Source organism: Maniola jurtina, chromosome 26, assembly GCF_905333055.1.
Source record: "Maniola jurtina chromosome 26, ilManJurt1.1, whole genome shotgun sequence".
NCBI classification, from domain to species: domain Eukaryota; kingdom Metazoa; phylum Arthropoda; class Insecta; order Lepidoptera; family Nymphalidae; genus Maniola; species Maniola jurtina.
This window is the reverse complement of record NC_060054.1, coordinates 2,365,720-2,385,803: the sequence shown is the minus strand read 5'-3', so window position 1 is coordinate 2,385,803 and position 20,084 is coordinate 2,365,720. Positions and strand designations below refer to the sequence as shown.

Below are 20,084 nucleotides of genomic sequence, written 5' to 3'. Positions count from 1 at the left end.
ATTACTAATTATCTTACTTTGTCATCAAAAATTTGTTAAGTACCAAATTGTATAATAATCTAGTCTTAGTACATTGTTCAACAGTGTTTAAATTTGTGTGTTTATGTGTTTATGTTTTGCTCAATAAATTTATTATTATTAAAAAAAAAAAAAAGAGGGGATCCACAGACGAACCAGAGTAACCGACATAGCTCAATGGGTGTCAAAGCTCAAGTAGCAATGGACAGGGCACATAGGTCGAAGAACCGATACACGTTGGGGTCCCAACTCCCAAGGTGCTATCTGAATGGGGACCCCGCAAGAAAAACGCAGAGGCAGACCCTAACTAAATGGAAGGAATACCTTAAACGAATTTAACTGCAAACTGGCGTGTGGAAATCTCACTATCCTACTTTATACCGGCATTCCGAACCAGTGGTAAATTATTTGACGATTTAAAAGCACTTGTAAAAGTTTATTTGAATAAAAATCTATTCTATTCTACAAGAGACCTACTATATCCAACAGTGAACTTCCATCAGTTACAACGACGATCAACGTGAATCGTGATCCCACTAGAGAGTGAGAAATATAAGGTTGACAAATAAAGTAAAACAATGTTTGTGATACGTTCAGAATTTTATTACTTCAAAACAAACCTTAAAACTAATAAATGATACCTTTTATTACAGCTTCCGTAACTTAGGACCACTTTGGTATTACAGTTGAAGACCAGAATTGTTTTTTTATCGATCGAAATGACCGGGACCTTAACGAGAAATTACCCATTTAATGAAGTGCCTATTTCATGAAATGGTGGCATTTAATGATATGGCCAGGTCGTATTTAATAGGGCTCTCTCCGTCACTCGCTTCATACAATCGTAATTCCAATTTCATTTGAATATTAAGCAACCAAAGTCCATGAAATTTTGCAGACATATTCTAGAAACTAATATCTATGTCTGTGGTGTTTTAGAACTACGTTTTGTACGGAACTACGTTTGTATGAAGCGAGTGACGGAGAGACCCCTCTTAATTGGCAAATAAATTCTGGCTTACCGAAAATTATTGACTGGTCAACGCAAAATAACGCTTGCTATAAGCGCCTAGTGGTTAGGATATCAGTTAACTAATCGGAGGTCGGGGGTTCGATTCCTGGTACGCACCTCTAACTTTTCGGAGTTATGTGTGTTTTAAGCAATCAAATATCAACTGGCTCTGTTAACCAGTTCAAGAATGATTAGGTCAAACATTTGGAAAACTCTAAGCACTTCTGATATAATAATAAAAATATCACTTGCTTTAACGGTGAAGGAAAACATCGTGAGAAACCTGCAAGCTTGAGAGGTCTCCAAAATGTTCTCAAAGGTGTATGAAGTCTACCAATTTGCACTCGGCCAGCATGGTACCCAACTCCTAACCTTCCTATGGCCAAAACCCTTCTCTCTAATAATGGCGCATATTAGAGAGAAGGGTTTTGGCCTTAAAACCTAATAATGGCGCACAGTTTAATACAGCTTATGTGATATTTTATTAAAAGTGATCCACTTCTAAAATTGTTTTGCCAACTCAATTTTACAACATATTTTTAAGCACATAAAATAACCTGAAACTACACTGTTCGCTTACTCTTATAGTCCTAGCGTAAGACTCTAATTTACTGCAAAGGTAAAAAGTAAAGTATGCAATTTTTTTTAAATATACAGATTATATTATATTATAAATATAATAATTATAAATTAAGTAGTTATACCAAGAATACTGGCGGACTTCGTCTGTGTTGGTGTGGGCGTGCTCTGCCTTTTTGGAGTGTTTTTTTTTGTTAAAATTGACTGGAAAGCGCTCTAACGGGGTGCCGTGCGTATGTCGGCGAGCGCCGGCACAGACGGGGTCCATACTTGTATAGTTTAACTAACTTGTTACAAATAATTACAAACTTGACATTGGCTAATCTTTGTAAAGCCAGACGAGAGAGAAAAAAAAGAAAACTGGCTTTGTTATTGTGCTAAACTGCCAGACCGCTTCCTTACGCAAAGAATGAGCTAGATATTCTGTTAGCAGAAGCAATGTTAATTTTTTAGGGTTCCGTACCTCAAAAGGAAAAACGGAACCCTTATAGGATCACTTTGTTGTCTGTCTGTCGGTCTGTCAGCCTGTCTGTCTGTCTGTCTGTCTGCCTGACCGTCCGTCCGTCGTGTCTGTCAAGAAAACCTATAGGGTCCTTCTCGTTGACCTAATATCATGAAATTTGGCAGATAGGTAGGTCTTATAGCACAAGTAAAAGCGTTGTAAGCGGAAAACAATATTATCTAAGTCTCGATGAGAAAGGTAGACAACTATTTTGATTTTTGGCGCTGCTTACACGGATGCAGCCATTTTAGTTGCTGCTCCCGGTTGGGAAAGCGGCATTGGGGTGTGTCTTCGTCATGTGGTATGTCAAACTGCTGCGCTGCACGAAAGCCGCCTGGCATATCTGACACACTTGGCGCCTCGTATCTGTATGTATCATGGTGTGAGTCTTCAGGGTTATCTTCCTCTTGAAAGCCTTTTTACAAAACTCACACTTGAAGGGTCTATCCGGCTCATGTTTAACCATATGTACATTTAGTCTGCCGGCACAAAAGAACCTCATATCGCACACCTCACATTGGAAATTCCTTTCGCCCATATGGTGGAACTTTTGGTGCCGCAACACTTGGCACTTTTTTGCAAATTTCTTTCCGCACGCGCCGCAAGATGGCCTCGGTATTCCGTGGCATTCCTCCAAATGTAAAGAGTGAAAGTTGTTTTTGACTTTTACGTCGCAAAGATGGCAGCTGCGAAACACCGATCGTATCTTGAGATGGTTATACTTGTAGTGTATCACGAACAAATTCCGCTTCTTGAAAGGTTTGCTGCAAACGTTGCAGGTGAAACGTTTTTCGCCGTCCTCGTCGACTGTTTGTGTGAAGTCTACGTATATCACTTTACCTAGAACAGATAGAACGAAACATATATTTACATGAACTATTTCAACGATAATTTGAATGTTGTAGAAAGTGGAACCTTCGAATCTTAACTAGGTCATAAAACATAGTGAAAGCAAATTAACTGTAAAGAAGTACATTCTATAAAACTAACATATTATTTAATTCACAGATATAGTCAAGACACACGATGTAAATCGTATTTTTCCCGACGAAACAACGGGGTTTTTGATTTGGCCCGAGTGGGATATTTGTATATTACTAAGTATAGTTAATTATTATATTATAGTGTGTCTGGACATGAACTAGCGATATTTTAAACACTTATATAACAACTATTTTGACGTGACAACGTCTTATAATTCGATACAGCCGGCTGCACGTACGAAAAAACATGACTCATGCGGCGTTACGTTAGGTACGGCGTTACCTTTTGGTAGGCGGCCTTTGTTGTCACGTTCAACTATCGTCAGTAAACCGACTTTACAGACAACCAATTTTTTTTAAGTACAAATACACTCTAAACTTGGGCCCAATGCACTTCCTACCTGTGTGACAGCCATTTTGTTTTTTTTTGTTGAAATATTCTTATAGGTGTACGAAAACAATCATATCTCTCAAAGTTTTGGTCTTACTGAGATGAAAATGGGCTTATTCGAAGCGCAACAATGCTGTCCTATCGTCTACATTACAAAGCAAAGTGTTCACATTTCCATTATTTTGAAAAAAATAAGAAACTCCAAAAAAAATTCGTAAAATGATGGACAGGGGACATAGTTCGAAGAATCGATAGACGTTGGGGTGCCAAGGTGCTAGAATGGGGACCCCGCACGGAAAAGCGCAGTGGCAGACCCTCAACTAAATGGAAGGAATATGTTAAAAAAATTGCAGGGAACCGCTAACTACAAACGGCGGCGTGTGGAAATCTCTACAAGAGACCTACGAGTACATCCAACAATGGACGTGTATCACTAAAAACGACAACGACATTCATTTTTATGACATTTTAATCATTAACAGGGCTCTCTCCGTCACTTACTCCATACAATCGTAGTTCCCATTTCATTTGAATATTAAGCAACCAAAGTCCATGAAATTTTGCAGACATAGTCTAGAAACTAATATCTGTGTCTGTGGTGTTTTAGATTTTTCTAAAAATATGTAGTTTTAAAATTACAGGGGCTCAAAGATTTGTATTTTTCTTTAAAAAAAGACCCAACTTTGTGCTCGTTTTTCTAGACAACGAAGCAATTTAATGAAATTTGGAAAAACCACAGACCTAGAAAATTTAATGAATATTTAGTAAAAAAATTATCGTTATATATTTTATATTGTTATAATTATGTTGGAACTACGAAAACCAGAAATTACACCCAGAAATCTTGAAAATTTCGTGCTGTCTCGATTTGTGCAAGCGGGGTGGTGAAGTGCGGGGGACGACACGTGAAACTGACAGAAACTGACAGTCTAAACACACGGGCCACATTTAGACTGCACCCGACTCCAAACTTGTCGATAGGTCTAACTAAATACACTGGTACATTTCAACTTGCGTTAGACGTATGCGTTACCTACTCAGACGTTGCCTGTAGATAAAAATATGTCTCATGTTTGCTGGCAATAGCGCACGCATCAAACCCTGAAAGTTGCACCTATTCCTCACGCAATACGCAATTCCTCACGCAATACGCACAGCTTTAATATTGTAATTTTTGACAATGTATACTATAATATGTAATGCCATATCACAGGTCACTCTCTGATTTATTGCTAACTAGCTGATGCCCGCGACTTCGTTCGCGTGGATGTAGTTTTTTGAAAATCCCGTGGGAACTCTTTGATTTTCCGGGATAAAAAGTAGCCTATGTGCTAATCCAGAGTATAATCTATCTCCATTCTAAATTTCAGCCCAATCCGTCCAGTAGTTTTAGCGTGAAGGAGTAACAAACATACACACACACACACACACACACACACACACACACACACACACACACACACACACACACACACACACACACACACACATACAAACTTTCGCCTTTATAATATTAGTGTGACAATTTACTTCCAAATCAATTCCAAATGCAAAGAAATCTAAGTGTGTTCAATTCACACTGCCCAATACCAGGACCTTAAATGACATAAATTCATTGATTAATAAAATAAAGGAGAACCCCGTGTTTCTCGGTATAACGTTAGATGCAAATCTTCTATGGAACACCCACATATCAACACTTGATGGTAAACTCAGCTCTGCTGCTTACACTGTTAGAAAAATTCAACAGGTACTGACGTGGAAACTGCAAAAATTGTATTTTTTGCCTATATTCACTGTATTATGTCTTACGGACTCTTGCTATGAGATAAAGCGATAGATATTGAGAAAAAAATGTATTACAGAAAAGGACAGGACGTGCAATTTATAATTTAAAACCGCGCGCTGCCATACAATAAAAATATAAGTACCTTATCTATTATCTTATAGTAGCTTTTAAATATATTTACAACTAGCTAATGCCCACAGCTTCGCTCGCGTGGATTTAGGTTTTTAAAAATCCCGATCCTTTCATTTCCCAGAACAAAAGTTGCCTCTCCGTAAAAGCCCGTCCCTGGGATGCAACTTGTTTCTGTACCACTCAAATCCCGAGGGATCACCATTTCTTACAGCATCAAGGTTGAGGACTTGGGTCCTCAAGGTCAACGACAAAGTGTTTACTTGGTATAGATACCTTCAATATCAATTAATAATCGACACTTTTTAAATCCCATTAGCTTTAGTAGTCAGGTCCCCTGCAACATCAGGATTGAGGAGTTGGAGTCCAAATTTTTTATTGAAGAATGTCGCAAACTTTCTTTATCGATTAAAAAAACTACCCAAAATTACGCAGTTAGGTTACCTACCAAATTTCATGGTTTGAGTCAACGGGAAGTACCCTAGAGGTTTTCTTGACATACACGACAGACAGAGAGATAGACAACAAAGTGATCCTATAAGAGTTCCGTTTTTCGTTTTGAGGTACGAAACCCTAGAAAACGTAGGAACGGCATTCCGAACCAGTGGTAAATTTTTCTGACCATTCAAATACACTTTGAAGTTTACCTTAAAGTTTACAGGAATAAAAATTTATCATTGTATTCCATTTCATTTCATTCTATTCCATTCTGTTCAAAGATAAATAGATTATAAAAATATTTGTCACCGAAACAATAATTTACGATACATCAACCAATATCAATTTTACTGATGACAATCTGACTATTACCAAAGTGAACGACTACTATAATATCTATTATATACGACTAACATAATATGTATTATAAATTGTGTGCCGTTTGCATTCTCACTAAGTTCTCATTAAGTTTGTTTTATTTGGTTAAACTTTCTGGCATTTATATTGTTATGACGTTTAATTGGCAAACAGTCTGTTTATTGGCTGAAACTCAAAAATTCAGCCAATCACAACAAAGAAAATATTGTAATAATGATTGATGCAGCTTTCTGTAATTGAAAACAAAATATTTGACATTAACTTGAATGTGACAGTGTTTTCCGAATAGGGTTGCCAGAGGCCCCGTATTTTACTCGTTACCCCGTATTTCAGGATACAGAAACCTGTAATTATGAAAATAAAATACGGGGCAAATAAAACTAAATATTTTTAGGGTTCCGTAACTCAAAAGCAAAAAAGAACTCTTATAGGATCACTTCGTTGTCTGTCAGTCTGTCAGTCTTTCCGTCTGTCCGTCTGTCCATCTGTCCTTGAACCAAAAACACTTACGCTCACTGCGCTCGCGCTTTTTTATTGTTGTATTTTATCTCACTGTCAAATTGAAAGGCGAAATTCCACTAACCAGGTAATTAGCCCATAAAGTTGAGCGAATGTTTTTTTCCTCGTGACAGGATTCAGTTCCGGCCCTGATAAAACCTCTCCCGCAATCGATTCCTGGCTACGGCCATAGTATTGATACTGTGAAGGTGGAATTACAAATTAAATGTAATTTTAAGTTAAAATGAAAAGATTGTATGCATGAAATGTATAACATTTTGCTTTACAAAACTAAGTTTTTAAAAGCTATTTAAATAAATAAATCTTTTATTTAAAACCACATTGCAAACACAGTTCACCAATCAAGACACGGCAACATACAGATAAAAAATACAAAACTTACAAATAAACTGAAATATCTAAATAGGCTTTTCATGCATTTCAGAGAGAACCACCGCCTATTTCTTCAAATACTTCAAATCAAAAAAAAAAATTGTTTTCATTGCTCGGTATGCCTACTACCACAGTGTGACAGAAAGTGTGACGGTAGTTGTGACCTCTGATTGGCCGACTCTCTTTCACTATTTGCTAAAATTGATGATTGCAACAACAATATTTTCTTTTATGTAATCGAAAACAGAACACGGACGTCAAACAGGTTGACTAATTGCAATCATTTCTGACTGGCTAACATTGTTCCGCTAGTGGCTCAAACTCACTGTCGCAGCAAGAACATGGTAAATTCAGCCAATCACAGCAATTTGAATTGGATATCACAAATGTACCGATCTAGGAACCGAGAATGCACGAACCAGGGCAGATAAGGATAAGAACAATAATATCATACGTAGGAAATCGACGGGGGATCTTTGACAAGGATAGCCTTAACCAGTGTTATTTACATCCTACAACATATTTTTAACCCCCGATCCAAAAATAGGGGTGTTATAAGTTTGACGTGTGTATCTGTGTATCTATCTGTCTGTGGCACCGTAGCGCCTAAACTAATGAACCGATTTTAATTTAGTTTTTTTTGTTTGAAAGGTTGCTTCATCGAGAGTGTTCTTAGCTATAATCCAAGAAAATCGGTTCAGCCGTTTGAATGTTATCAGCTCTTTTCTACTTACTGTAACCTTCACTTGTCGGGGGTGTTATAAATTTTTAATTTACACTAGTAAGTCTAAATCGAAGAAATACATACAAATACAAATGCACGTGATTCCACTAGAGAGTGAGAAATGTAAGGTTGACAAATAAAGTAAAACAATGTTTGTGATACGTTCAGAATTTTATTACTTCAAAACAAACCTTAAAACTAATAAATGATACCTTTTATTACAGCTTCAGTAACTTAGGACCACTTTGGTATTACAGTTGAAGACCAGAATTATTTTTTTATCGATCGAAATGACCGGGACCTTAACGAGAATTTACCCATTTCATGAAGTGCCAATTTCATGAAATGATGGCATTTAATGATATGGCCAGGTCGTATTTAATTAGCAAATATATTAACTAAAAATAACGCTTGCTGTAAGCGCCTATGGTTAGGATGTCCGCTTCCTAATCGGAGGTCGGGGGTTCGACTCCTGGTACGCACCTCTAACTTTTCGGAGTTATGTGTGTTTTAAGCAATCAAATATCAATTGGCATCGTCAAATCCATTAACACACTTTCTGGCCAACTGAGTTGTTTGATATGATATGGAATAAATTGCCCAAAAATGTGGTTATGTCAAGCTCTGTTCAAGAATAATTAGGACAAACATTTGGAAAACTCTAAGCACTTCTGATATAATAATAAAAATATCACTTGCATTAACGGTGATGGAAAACATCATGAGGAAACCTGCAAGCTTGAGAGGTCTCCAAAATGTTCTCAAAGGTGTATGAAGTCTACCAATTTGCACTCGGCCAGCATGGCAGCCTATGGCCAAAACCCTTCTCTCTAATAATGGCGCATATTAGAGAGAAGGGTTTTGGCCTTAAAACCTAATAATGGCGCACAGTTTAATACAGCTTAAATGATATTTTATTAAAAGTGATCTACTTCTAAACTTGTTTTGCCAACTCAATTTTACAACATATTTTTAAGCACATAAAATAACCTCAAACTACACTGTTCGCTTACTCTTATAGTCCTAGCGTAAGACTCTAATTTACTGCAAAGGTAAAAAGTAAAGTATGCAATTTTTTTTAAATATACAGATTATATTATATTATAAATATAATAATTATAAATTAAGTAGTTATACCAAGAATACTGGCGGACTTCGTCTGTGTTGGTGTGGGCGTGCTCTGCCTTTTTGGAGTGTTTTTTTTTTTGTTAAAATTGACTGGAAAGCGCTCTAACGGGGTGCCGTGCGTGTGTCGGCGAGCGCCGGCACAGACGGGGTCCATACTTGTATAGTTTAACTAACTTATTACAAATAATTACAAACTTGACATTGGCTAATCTTTGTAAATCCAGACGAGAGAGAAAAAAAAGAATACTGGCTTTGTTATTGCGCTAAACTGCCAGACCGCTTCCTTACGCAAAGAATGAGCTAGATATTCTGTTAGCAGAAGTAATGTTAATTTTTTAGGGTTCCGTACCTCAAAAGGAAAAACGGAACCCTTATAGGATCACTTTGTTGTCTGTCTGTCGGTCTGTCAGCCTGTCTGTCTGTCTGTCTGTCTGCCTGACCGTCCGTCCGTCGTGTCTGTCAAGAAAACCTATAGGGTCCTTCTCGTTGACCTAATATCATGAAAGGCAGATAGGTAGGTCTTATAGCACAAGTAAAAGCGTTGTAAGCGGAAAACAATATTATCTAAGTCTCGATGAGAAAGGTAGACAACTATTTTGATTTTTGGCGCTGCTTACACGGATGCAGCCATTTTAGTTGCTGCTCCCGGTTGGGAAAGCGGCATTGGGGTGTTTCTTCGTCATGTGGTATGTCAAACTGCTGCGCTGCACGAAAGCCGCCTGGCATATGTGACACACTTTGCGCCTCGTATCTGTATGTATCATGGTGTGAATCTTCAGGGTTATCTTCCTCTTGAAAGCCTTTTCACAAAACTCACACTTGAAGGGTCTATCCGGCTCATGTTTAACCATATGTAAATTTAGTCTGCCGGCACCAAAGAACCTCATATCGCACACCTCACATTGGTAATTCCTTTCGCCCATATGGTGGAACTTTTGGTGCCGCAACACTTGGCACTTTCGTGCAAATTTCTTTCCGCACGCGCCGCAAGATGGCCTTGGTATTCCGTGGCATTCCTCCAAATGTAAAGAGTGAAAGTGGTTTTTGACTTTTACGTCGCAAAGATGGCAGCTGCGAAACACTGGTCGTATCTTGAGATGGATGTACTTGTAGTGTCCCGCGAACAAATCCCGCTTCTTGAAAGGTTTGCTGCAAACGTTGCAAATGAAACGTTTTTCGCCGTCCTCGTCGACTGTTTCTGTGAAGTCTACGTATATCCCATTACCTAGAACAGATAGAACGAAACATATATTTACATGAACTTTTTAAACGATAATTTGAATGTTGCAGAAAGTGGAACCTTCGAATCTTAACTAGGTCATAAAACATAGTGAAAGCAAATTAACTGTAAAGAAGTACCATTTATTTAATTCACAGATATAGTGAAGACACACGATGTAAATCGTATTTTTAGCGACGAAACAACGGGGTTTTTGATTTGGCCCGAGTGGGATATTTGTATATTACTAAGTATAGTTAAATTTTTATATTATACAGTGTGTCGGGGCATGAACTAGCGATATTTTAAACACTTATATAACAACTATTTTTAAGTACAAATACACTCTAAACTTGGGCCCAATGCACTTCCTTCCTGTGTGACAGCCATTTTGTTTTTTTTTTGTTGAAATATTCTTATAGGTGTACGAAAACAATCATATCTCTCAAAGTTTTGGTCTTACTGAGATGAAAATGGGCTTATTCGAAGCGCAACAATGCTGTCCTATCATCTACATTACAAACCAAAGTGTTCACATTTCCATTATTTTGAAAAAAATAAGAAACTCCAAAAAAAATTCAAAAAATTATGGATAGGGCACATAGTTCGAAGAATCGATAGACGTTGGGGTCCCAAGGTGCTAGAATGGGGACCCCGCACGGAAAAGCGCAGTGGCAGACCCTCAACTAAATGGAAGGAATATGTTAAAAAAATTGCAGGGAACCACTAACTACAAACGGCGGCGTGTGGAAATCTCTACAAGAGACCTACGAGTACATCCAACAATGGACGTGTATCACTAAAAACGACAACGACATTCATTTTTATGACATTTTGATCATTAACAGGGCTCTCTCCGTCACTTACTCCATACAATCGTAGTTCCCATTTCATTTGAATATTAAGCAACCAAAGTCCATGAAATTTTGCAGACATAGTCTAGAAACTAATATCTGTGTCTGTGGTGTTTTAGATTTTTCTAAAAATATGTAGTTTTAAAATTACAGGGGCTCAAAGATTTGTATTTTTCTTTAAAAAAAGACCCAACTTTGTGCTCGTTTTTCTAGACAACGAAGCAATTTAATGAAATTTGGAAAAACCACAGACCTAGAAAATTTAATGAATATTTAGTAAAAAAATTATCGTTATATATTTTATATTGTTATAATTATGTTGGAACTACGAAAACCAGAAATTACACCCAGAAATCTTGAAAATTTCGTGCTGTCTCGATTTGTGCAAGCGGGGTGGTGAAGTGCGGGGGACGACACGTGAAACTGACAGAAACTGACAATCTAAACACACGGGCCACATTTAGACTGCACCCGACTCCAAACTTGTCGATAGGTCTAACTAAATACACTGGTACATTTCAACTTGCGTTAGACGTATGCGTTACCTACTCAGACGTTGCCTGTAGATAAAAATATGTCTCATGTTTGCTGGCAATAGCGCATGCATCAAACCCTGAAATTTGCACCTATTCCTCACGCAATACGCAATTCCTCACGCAATACGCACAGCTTTAATATTGTAATTTTTGACAATGTATACTATAATATGTAATGCCATATCACAGGTCACTCTCTGATTTATTGCTAACAATTTACTTCCAAATCAATTCCAAATGCAAAGAAATCTAAGTGTGTTCAATTCACACTGCCCAATACCAGGACCTTAAATGACATAAATTCATTGATTAATAAAATAAAGGAGAACCCCGTGTTTCTCGGTATAACGTTAGATGCAAATCTTCTATGGAACACCCACATATCAACACTTGATGGTAAACTCAGCTCTGCTGCTTACACTGTTAGAAAAATTCAACAGGTACTGACGTGGAAACTGCAAAAATTGTATATTTTGCCTATATTCACTGTATTATGTCTTACGGACTCTTGCTATGAGATGAAGCGATAGATATTGAGAAAAAAATGTATTACAGAAAAGGACAGGACGTGCAATTTATAATTTAAAACCGCGCGCTGCCATACAATAAAATTAATATAAGTACCTTATCTATTATCTTATAGTAGCTTTTAAATATATTTACAACTAGCTAATGCCCACAGCTTTGCTCGCGTGGATTTAGGTTTTTAAAAATCCCGATCCTTTCATTTCCCAGAACAAAAGTTGCCTCTCCGTAAAAGCCCGTCCCTGGGATGCAACTTGTTTCTGTACCACTCAAATCCCGAGGGATCACCATTTCTTACAGCATCAAGGTTGAGGACTTGGGTCCTCGTGGTCAACGACAAAGTGTTTACTTGGTATAGATACCTTCAATATCAATTAATAATCGACACTTTTTAAATCCCATTAGCTTTAGTAGTCAGGTCCCCTGCAACATCAGGATTGAGGAGTTGGAGTCCAAATTTTTTATTGAACAATGTCGCAAACTTTCTTTATCGATTAAAAAAACTAGCCAAAATTACGCAGTTAGGTTACCTGCCAAATTTCATGGTTTTGAGTCAGCGGGAAGTACCCTAGAGGTTTTCTTGACACACACGACAGACAGAGAGATAGACAACAAAGTGATCCTATAAGAGTTCCGTTTTTCGTTTTGAGGTACGAAACCCTAGAAAACGTAGGAACGGCATTCCGAACCAGTGGTAAATTTTTCTGACCATTCAAAAACACTTTGAAGTTTACCTAAAAGTTTACAGGAATAAAAATTTATCATTGTATTCCATTTCATTTCATTCTATTCCATTCTGTTCAAAGATAAATAGATTATAAAAATATTTGTCACCGAAACAATAATTTACGATACATCAACCAATATCAATTTTACTGATGACAATCTGACTATTACCAAAGTGAACGACTACTATAATATCTATTATATACGACTAACATAATATGTATTATAAATTGTGTGCCGTTTGCATTCTCACTAAGTTCTCATTAAGTTTGTTTTATTTGGTTAAACTTTCTGGCATTTATATTGTTATGACGTTTAATTGGCAAACAGTCTGTTTATTGGCTGAAACTCAAAAATTCAGCCAATCACAACAAAGAAAATATTGTAATAATGATTGATGCAGCTTTCTGTAATTGAAAACAAAATATTTGACATTAACTTGAATGTGACAGTGTTTTCCGAATAGGGTTGCCAGAGGCCCCGTATTTTACTCGTTACCCCGTATTTCAGGATACAGAAACCTGTAATTATGAAAATAAAATACGGGGCAAATAAAACTAAATATTTTTAGGGTTCCGTAACTCAAAAGCAAAAAAGAACTCTTATAGGATCACTTCGTTGTCTGTCAGTCTGTCAGTCTTTCCGTCTGTCCGTCTGTCCATCTGTCCTTCTATCCATCTGTCATGTGTTCATGAACAAATATTAGTATTTTCAATTTTCAAAGTAAGATAACTACATATATCAAGTGGGTTATCATATGAAAGGGCTTTACCTGTTCATTCTAAAACAGATTTTTATTTATTTTTGTGCATATTTTTTTAATGCATAACAGTTTTTGATTTCTTGAGTAAAATGTCGGAAAAAATACCCGAATACGGAACCCTCGGTGCGTGGGTCTGACTCGCACTTGGCTGGTTTTTCACAAATTCAGCAGGAGCTGGCTGGCGAAATCAAACACTGACGTTATGTCCAGTAGAAAGAATATTTTCCTTTTGCGGCAATGCGTAGCCGAAACCCACTCGATATTGATCATGGTCGTAGCCAAGGCGGCGGGGCTTGGTTTGAGGATGTAAGCCTTTTTTTATACAAGTTAGCCCGTGACTTTAATCTTTTCTAGTGGTAACTGATGATGCAGTCTAATTTCTTGGCCGTTAGGGCCATACTAACCATATAACTAGCCATGACCGAAGCCTCCCACCAGACCAGAAATTTAGAAATGGCGACTGCGCCTGGGAAGCCGTCAAAAACCTAAGCCTAAAATAATACTTACACTATTTCTTGCATTTGCTTACCAATTTTTTTTTTGGAAATATATCAAACATTTCGCGCTCACTTCACTCGCGTTTTGAATTTGTATTACTTGGTGTAAACCCCGCAATTTCGTTTGCATGAATTTAGATTTTTAAAAATTCCTTGGGGGATTTTCCGGGCTAAAAAGCCGCCTAAAAAAAATGTCTGGGATGCAAGTTACCTCTGAATAGTAAGTACCAAAATTTTGGTAAAGAAGATGGGCCGTGAAAGGGTAACAAATAGATAGGCAAATAGAATATATACTGTCGTATTCGTAATATTAGTATGGATAGGAAGCTTTAAAAATAAAATCTTGCTATGGCTAAACTCGTTTCCCTTTCACTTTAATTTTTTCTGCATTGAACCAAAAACACTTACGCTCACTGCGCTCGCGCTTTTTTATTGTTGTATTTTATCTCACTGTCAAATTGAAAGGCGAAATTCCACTAACCAGGTAATTAGCCCATAAAGTTGAGCGAATGTTTTTTTCCTCGTGACAGGATTCAGTTCCGGCCCTAATAAAACCTCTCCCGCAATCGATTCCTGGCTACGGCCATAGTATTGATACTGTGAAGGTGGAATTACAAATTAAATGTAATTTTAAGTTAAAATGAAAAGATTGTATGCATGAAATGTATAACATTTTGCTTTACAAAACTAAGTTTTTAAAAGCTATTTAAATAAATAAATCTTTTATTTAAAACCACATTGCAAACACAGTTCACCAATCAAGACACGGCAACATACAGAGAAAAAATACAAAACTTACAAATAAACTGAAATATCTAAATAGGCTTTTCATGCATTTCAGAGAGAACCACCGCCTATTTCTTCAAATACTTCAAATCAAATTTCTTCAAATCTAAACCCCGTATTTTTGATGGTGGTAGCCTGTAAATCAAAAAGCGGCAGGTGGCAACCCTACTTCCTAGACGACAGAATGAAAAATTGTTTTCATTACTCGGTATGCCTACTACCACAGTGTGACAGAAAGTGTGACGGTAGTTGTGACCTCTGATTGGCCGACTCTCTTTCACTATTTGCTAAAATTGATGATTGCAACAACAATATTTTCTTTTATGTAATCGAAAACAGAACACGGACGTCAAACAGGTTGACTAATTGCAATCATTTCTGACTGGCTAACATTGTTCCGCTAGTGGCTCAAACTCACTGTCGCAGCAAGAACATGGTAAATTCAGCCAATCACAGCAATTTGAATTGGATATCACAAATGTACCGATCTAGGAACCGAGAATGCACGAACCAGGGCAGATAAGGATAAGAACAATAATATCATACGTAGGAAATCGACGGGGGATCTTTGACAAGGATAGCCTTAACCAGTGTTATTTACATCCTACAACATATTTTTAACCCCCGATCCAAAAATAGGGGTGTTATAAGTTTGACGTGTGTATCTGTGTATCTATCTGTCTGTGGCACCGTAGCGCCTAAACTAATGAACCGATTTTAATTTAGTTTTTTTTTGTTTGAAAGGTTGCTTCATCGAGAGTGTTCTTAGCTATAATCCAAGAAAATCGGTTCAGCCGTTTGAATGTTATCAGCTCTTTTCTACTTACTGTAACCTTCACTTGTCGGGGGTGTTATAAATTTTTAATTTACACTAGTAAGTCTAAATCGAAGAAATACATACAAATACAAATGCACGTGATTCCACTAGAGAGTGAGAAATATAAGGTTGACAAATAAAGTAAAACAATGTTTGTGATACGTTCAGAATTTTTTTACTTCAAAACAAACCTTAAAACTAATAAATGATACCTTTTATTACAGCTTCAGTTACTTAGGACCACTTTGGTATTACAGTTGAAGACCAGAATTATTTTTTTATCGATCGAAATGACCGGGACCTTAACGAGAAATTACCGAGATTATCGCTATTATGCGAAATGGCGCATATTAGCGAGAATTGGCCATAAAACCTAATAATGGCGCACAGTTTAATACAGGTTATATGATATTTTATTAAAAGTGATCCACTTCCAAAATTGTTTTGCCAACTCAATTTTACAACATATTTTTAAGCACATAAAATTGCAAATTAATAACCTCAAATTACATTGTTCGCTTACTCTTATAGCCTAGCGTTAGAATCTAATTTACTGCAAAAGTCATGCTATGCATTTTTTTTAAATATACAGATTATATTATATTATAAATATAATAATTATAAATTAAAAAATTAAGTAGTTATACCAAGAATACTGGCTTTGTTATTGCGCTAAACTACCAGTCCGCTTCCTTACGCAAAGAATGAGCTAGATATTCTGTTAGCAGAAGTAACGTTATTTTTTTAGGGTTCCATACCGCAAAAGGAAAAACGGAACATTTTTAGGATCACTTTGTTGTCTGTCTGTCGGTCTGTCAGCCTGTCTGTCTGTCTGTCTGTCTGCCTGACCGTCCGTCCGTCGTGTCAGTCAAGAAAACCTATAGGGTCCTTCTCGTTGACCTAATATCATGAAATTTGGCAGATAGGTAGGTCTTATAGCACAAGTAAAGAAATAAATCCGAAAACCGTGAAATTGTGGTTACATCATTTTTGCCATGGACCGAGCCATTGTTGTAAGCGGAAAACAATATTATCTAAGTCTCGATGAGAAAGGTAGACAACTATTTTGATTTTTGGCGCTGCTTACACGGATGCAGCCATTTTAGCTGCTGCTCCCGGTTGGGAAAGCGGCATTGGGGTGTTTCTTCGTCATGTGGTATATCAAACTGCTGCGCTGCACGAAAGCCGCCTGGCATATCTGACACACTTTGCGCCTCGTATCTGTGTGTATCATGGTGTGAGTCTTCAGGGTCATCTTCCGCTTGAAAGCCTTTTTACAAAACTCACACTTGAAGGGTCTATCCGGCTCATGTTTAACCATATGTACATTTAGTCTGCCGGCACCAAAGAACCTCATATCGCACACCTCACATTGGAAATTCCTTTCGCCCATATGATGGAACTTTTGGTGCCGCAAAACTTGGCACTTTCGTGCAAATTTCTTTCCGCACGCGTCGCAAGATGGCCTCGGTATTCCGTGGCATTCCTCCAAATGTAAAGAGTAGAAGTATTTTTTGACTTTTACGTCGCAAAGATGGCAGCTGCGAAACACTGGTCGTATCTTGAGATGGATGTACTTGTAGTGTCTCGCGAACAAATCCCGCTTCTTGAAAGGTTTGCTGCAAACGTTGCAAATGAAACGTTTTTCGCCGTCCTCGTCGACTGTTTCTGTGAAGTCTACGTATATCCCGTTACCTAGAACAGATAGAACGAAACATATATTTACATGAACTTTTTAAACGATAATTTGAATGTTGCAGAAAGTGCAACCTTCGAATCTTAATTAGATCATAAAATAGTGAAAGCAAATTAACTGTAAAGAAGTACATTCTATAAAACTAACATATTATTAAGTTCACAGATATAGTGAAGACACACGATGTAAATCGTATTTTTCGCGACGAAAAAACGGGGTTTTTGATTTTAAATTATATATTATTATATTAAATTTATATATTAAAAAATAAAATAATTTATATTACTAAGTATAGTATTCTTCTCGGTAGGAAAGGCATTCCGAACCAGTGGTAGATGCTTTTGACGATTCAAAAGAACTTGTAAACGTCTAATTGAATAAAATATTTTGAATTTGAATAGTTAATTATTATATTATAGGTATATATTTGATCAGAAGGCACACAAATATTGCAAAATTGATAACCTGCAATTGCAGTTTGCTTACTCTTATAGCTAACCTAAAAATGAAATACTTGCAAAATTCGTGCCATGCAAGTATGCAAAGAAGGTAAATCACGTTGAACAGTCAAACAGATTGTTTACACAAAAAGTGAATCAGCTCTTCTGTCACCAGAAGTATTACTTAACATGGCTCTCTCCGTCACTTACTCCATACAATCGTAGTTCCAATTTCATTTGAATATTAAGCAACCAAAGTGCATGAAATTTTGCAGACATTCTAGAAACTAATCTGTGCCTGTGGTGTTTTAGATTTTTTTTAAATATGTAGTTTTAAAATTACAGGGGCTCAAAGATTTGTTAATTACTTTATTAATTTGAAGAATTTTTAAGACAGCGTAACTTTGAAACCGAATATTTTAACGGAAATCTGGAAAACCACAGGCATAGATATTAGTTCCCGGAATGTTTCTACAAAATTTCATTGAGTATGATTGGTTAGTATTCCAATGAGAGCTGAACTACCTACGTTGTATGGAGCGAGTGACAGAGAGAGTAGAGACCCCTCTTAACTATATTTTTTTACCATGGACCGAGTCATTTGATAAACCGAGAACAATATTAATAAAATATCTATTAAGCATTTTTTTCATGAATACTGTCTATCTTTGCTGTACCTATTCTACTCCCTTTACAACCTCTCACACTGCCAAGGGTCACTGGTAGAGATCTCTTCACACTAATATTATAAAGGAGAAAGTTTGTATGTGTGTGTGTATGTTTGTTACTCCTTCACGCAAAAACTACTGGGTGGATTGGGCTGAGAATGGAGATAGATTATACCCTGGATTAGCACATAGGCTACTTTTTATCCCGGAAAATCAAAGAGTTCCCACGGGAGTTTTAAAAACCTACATCCAGGCGAACGAAGTCGCGGGTATCAGCTATGATAGAGATAAGTGCTTCCCTGCCCACTTTTTATTTCTTTTTGTCTTTATTGTTACAACTTTAAGCCTCAATAGCTCAACGGATATAGGAGCGGACTGAAATCCGAAAGGTCGGCGGTTCAAACCCCACCCGTCGCACTATTGTCGTACCCACTCCTAGCACAAGCTTTACGCTTAGTTGGAGGGGAAAGGGGGAACTCTTGATCAGAAAGGTATTTGGCATTGCTTACCGAATGGAGCCATTTTAGCTGCGGCTCCCGGTTGGGAAAGCAACATTGGGATGTTTCTTTGTCATGTGGTATTTCAAACTGCTGTGCTGCACAAACGCCGCTTGGCATATCCGACATACTTGGGGCCTCATACCGACATGTGCCATGATGTGAGTCTGCAAAGACTTCTTCCGTTTGAAAGTCTTTTCACATAACTCACATTTGAAAGGTCTATCCGGCTTATGTTTAACCATGTGGACTTTAAGTCTATAGCTGGTAAAGAATCCCAAATCGCACAGCTCACATCGGTACTTCGATTCGCCCATATGGTAGAACTTTTGGTGCCGCAAGACTTGGGACTTTTGGCCGAATTTTTTTCCACAAGCGCCGCAAGATGGCAGTGGAATTCCGTGGCACTCCGCCATGTGGAAAGGCCGTAAGTGGCCTTTGACTTTTATGTCGCAAAGATGACAGCTGCGCAACTCTGGTCGCTTCTTGAGATGCACCTGGCTGTAGTGTTGCGCAAAAAATTGCCGCTTCTTGAAAGGTTTGCTGCAGACGTTGCAAGTGAAACGTTTTTCGCCATCTTCGTCAAGGGTTTCTGTGAAGTCTACGTATAACGCGTGTTGGCCTAGAAAAGATACAACAAAACATTTATTTACATGAACTTTTTGTACTATGTGAGCACTAAAGGTCACAGAAAGCAAAGTGAACTATTAGTTGACAGACATAGTGAAGATGAAGACACACGATCCTTCCTACGCTCCGCCTCGGGAAGGTCCAAAAGTCATTTGTGGGAATGGGTATAATCTTTTATAACAAAATTCCTCAGCCAATTTTGGACTTGCCTTTACACAGGTTCAAAAAATCTATTAAAAATATGCTCCTGAAAAAAGCATATTATACAAACAAAGATTATGTAAATGATAGAAGAGCGTGGATTTGTCCTGCAATTCGCTCCAGCAATGCGCGGGACTTCAATTGCTTTAATATATGGCATAATATTGTATATCAAATCTTTGAAAAGAGCAACCGCCGAATTTCTTGCTGTTTCTTCTCGGTAGGAAAGGCGTTCCGAACCAGTGGTAGGTGCTTTTGACGATTCAA

The 20,084-nt window shown here is 37.4% G+C and overlaps 1 protein-coding gene and 1 long non-coding RNA gene across 18 annotated transcripts in view; one reads left to right on the top strand and one right to left on the bottom strand.

The window, feature by feature from the left end:
* LOC123878547 (zinc finger protein 358-like) overlaps positions 1-20,084 on the bottom strand; it is a 139,904-nt gene that overhangs the window by 41,112 nt on the left and 78,708 nt on the right. The window contains exons 7-9 of one of the 17 annotated variants that reach the window (XM_045925790.1): positions 16,775-17,377; positions 16,580-16,585; positions 10,156-10,184 (exon numbers count right to left, since the gene is read on the bottom strand). The exons of 11 other annotated variants lie outside the window; for them this stretch is intronic. In XM_045925790.1, the coding sequence (XP_045781746.1) occupies positions 16,788-17,377 (590 nt within the window). In that variant the 3' untranslated portion in view covers positions 10,156-10,184; positions 16,580-16,585; positions 16,775-16,787. Of the gene's footprint in view, positions 1-2,239; positions 2,952-10,155; positions 10,185-16,579; positions 16,586-16,631; positions 17,381-18,969; positions 19,609-20,084 lie in introns of those variants that run through there. 5 more of the 17 variants (XM_045925787.1, XM_045925793.1, XM_045925789.1 and 2 more) reach the window with 5 other exon arrangements.
* Positions 552-8,639, top strand: LOC123878563. Its single transcript, XR_006798845.1, has 2 exons — positions 552-818; positions 8,206-8,639. It is a non-coding gene; the product is annotated as an uncharacterized LOC123878563 (long non-coding RNA).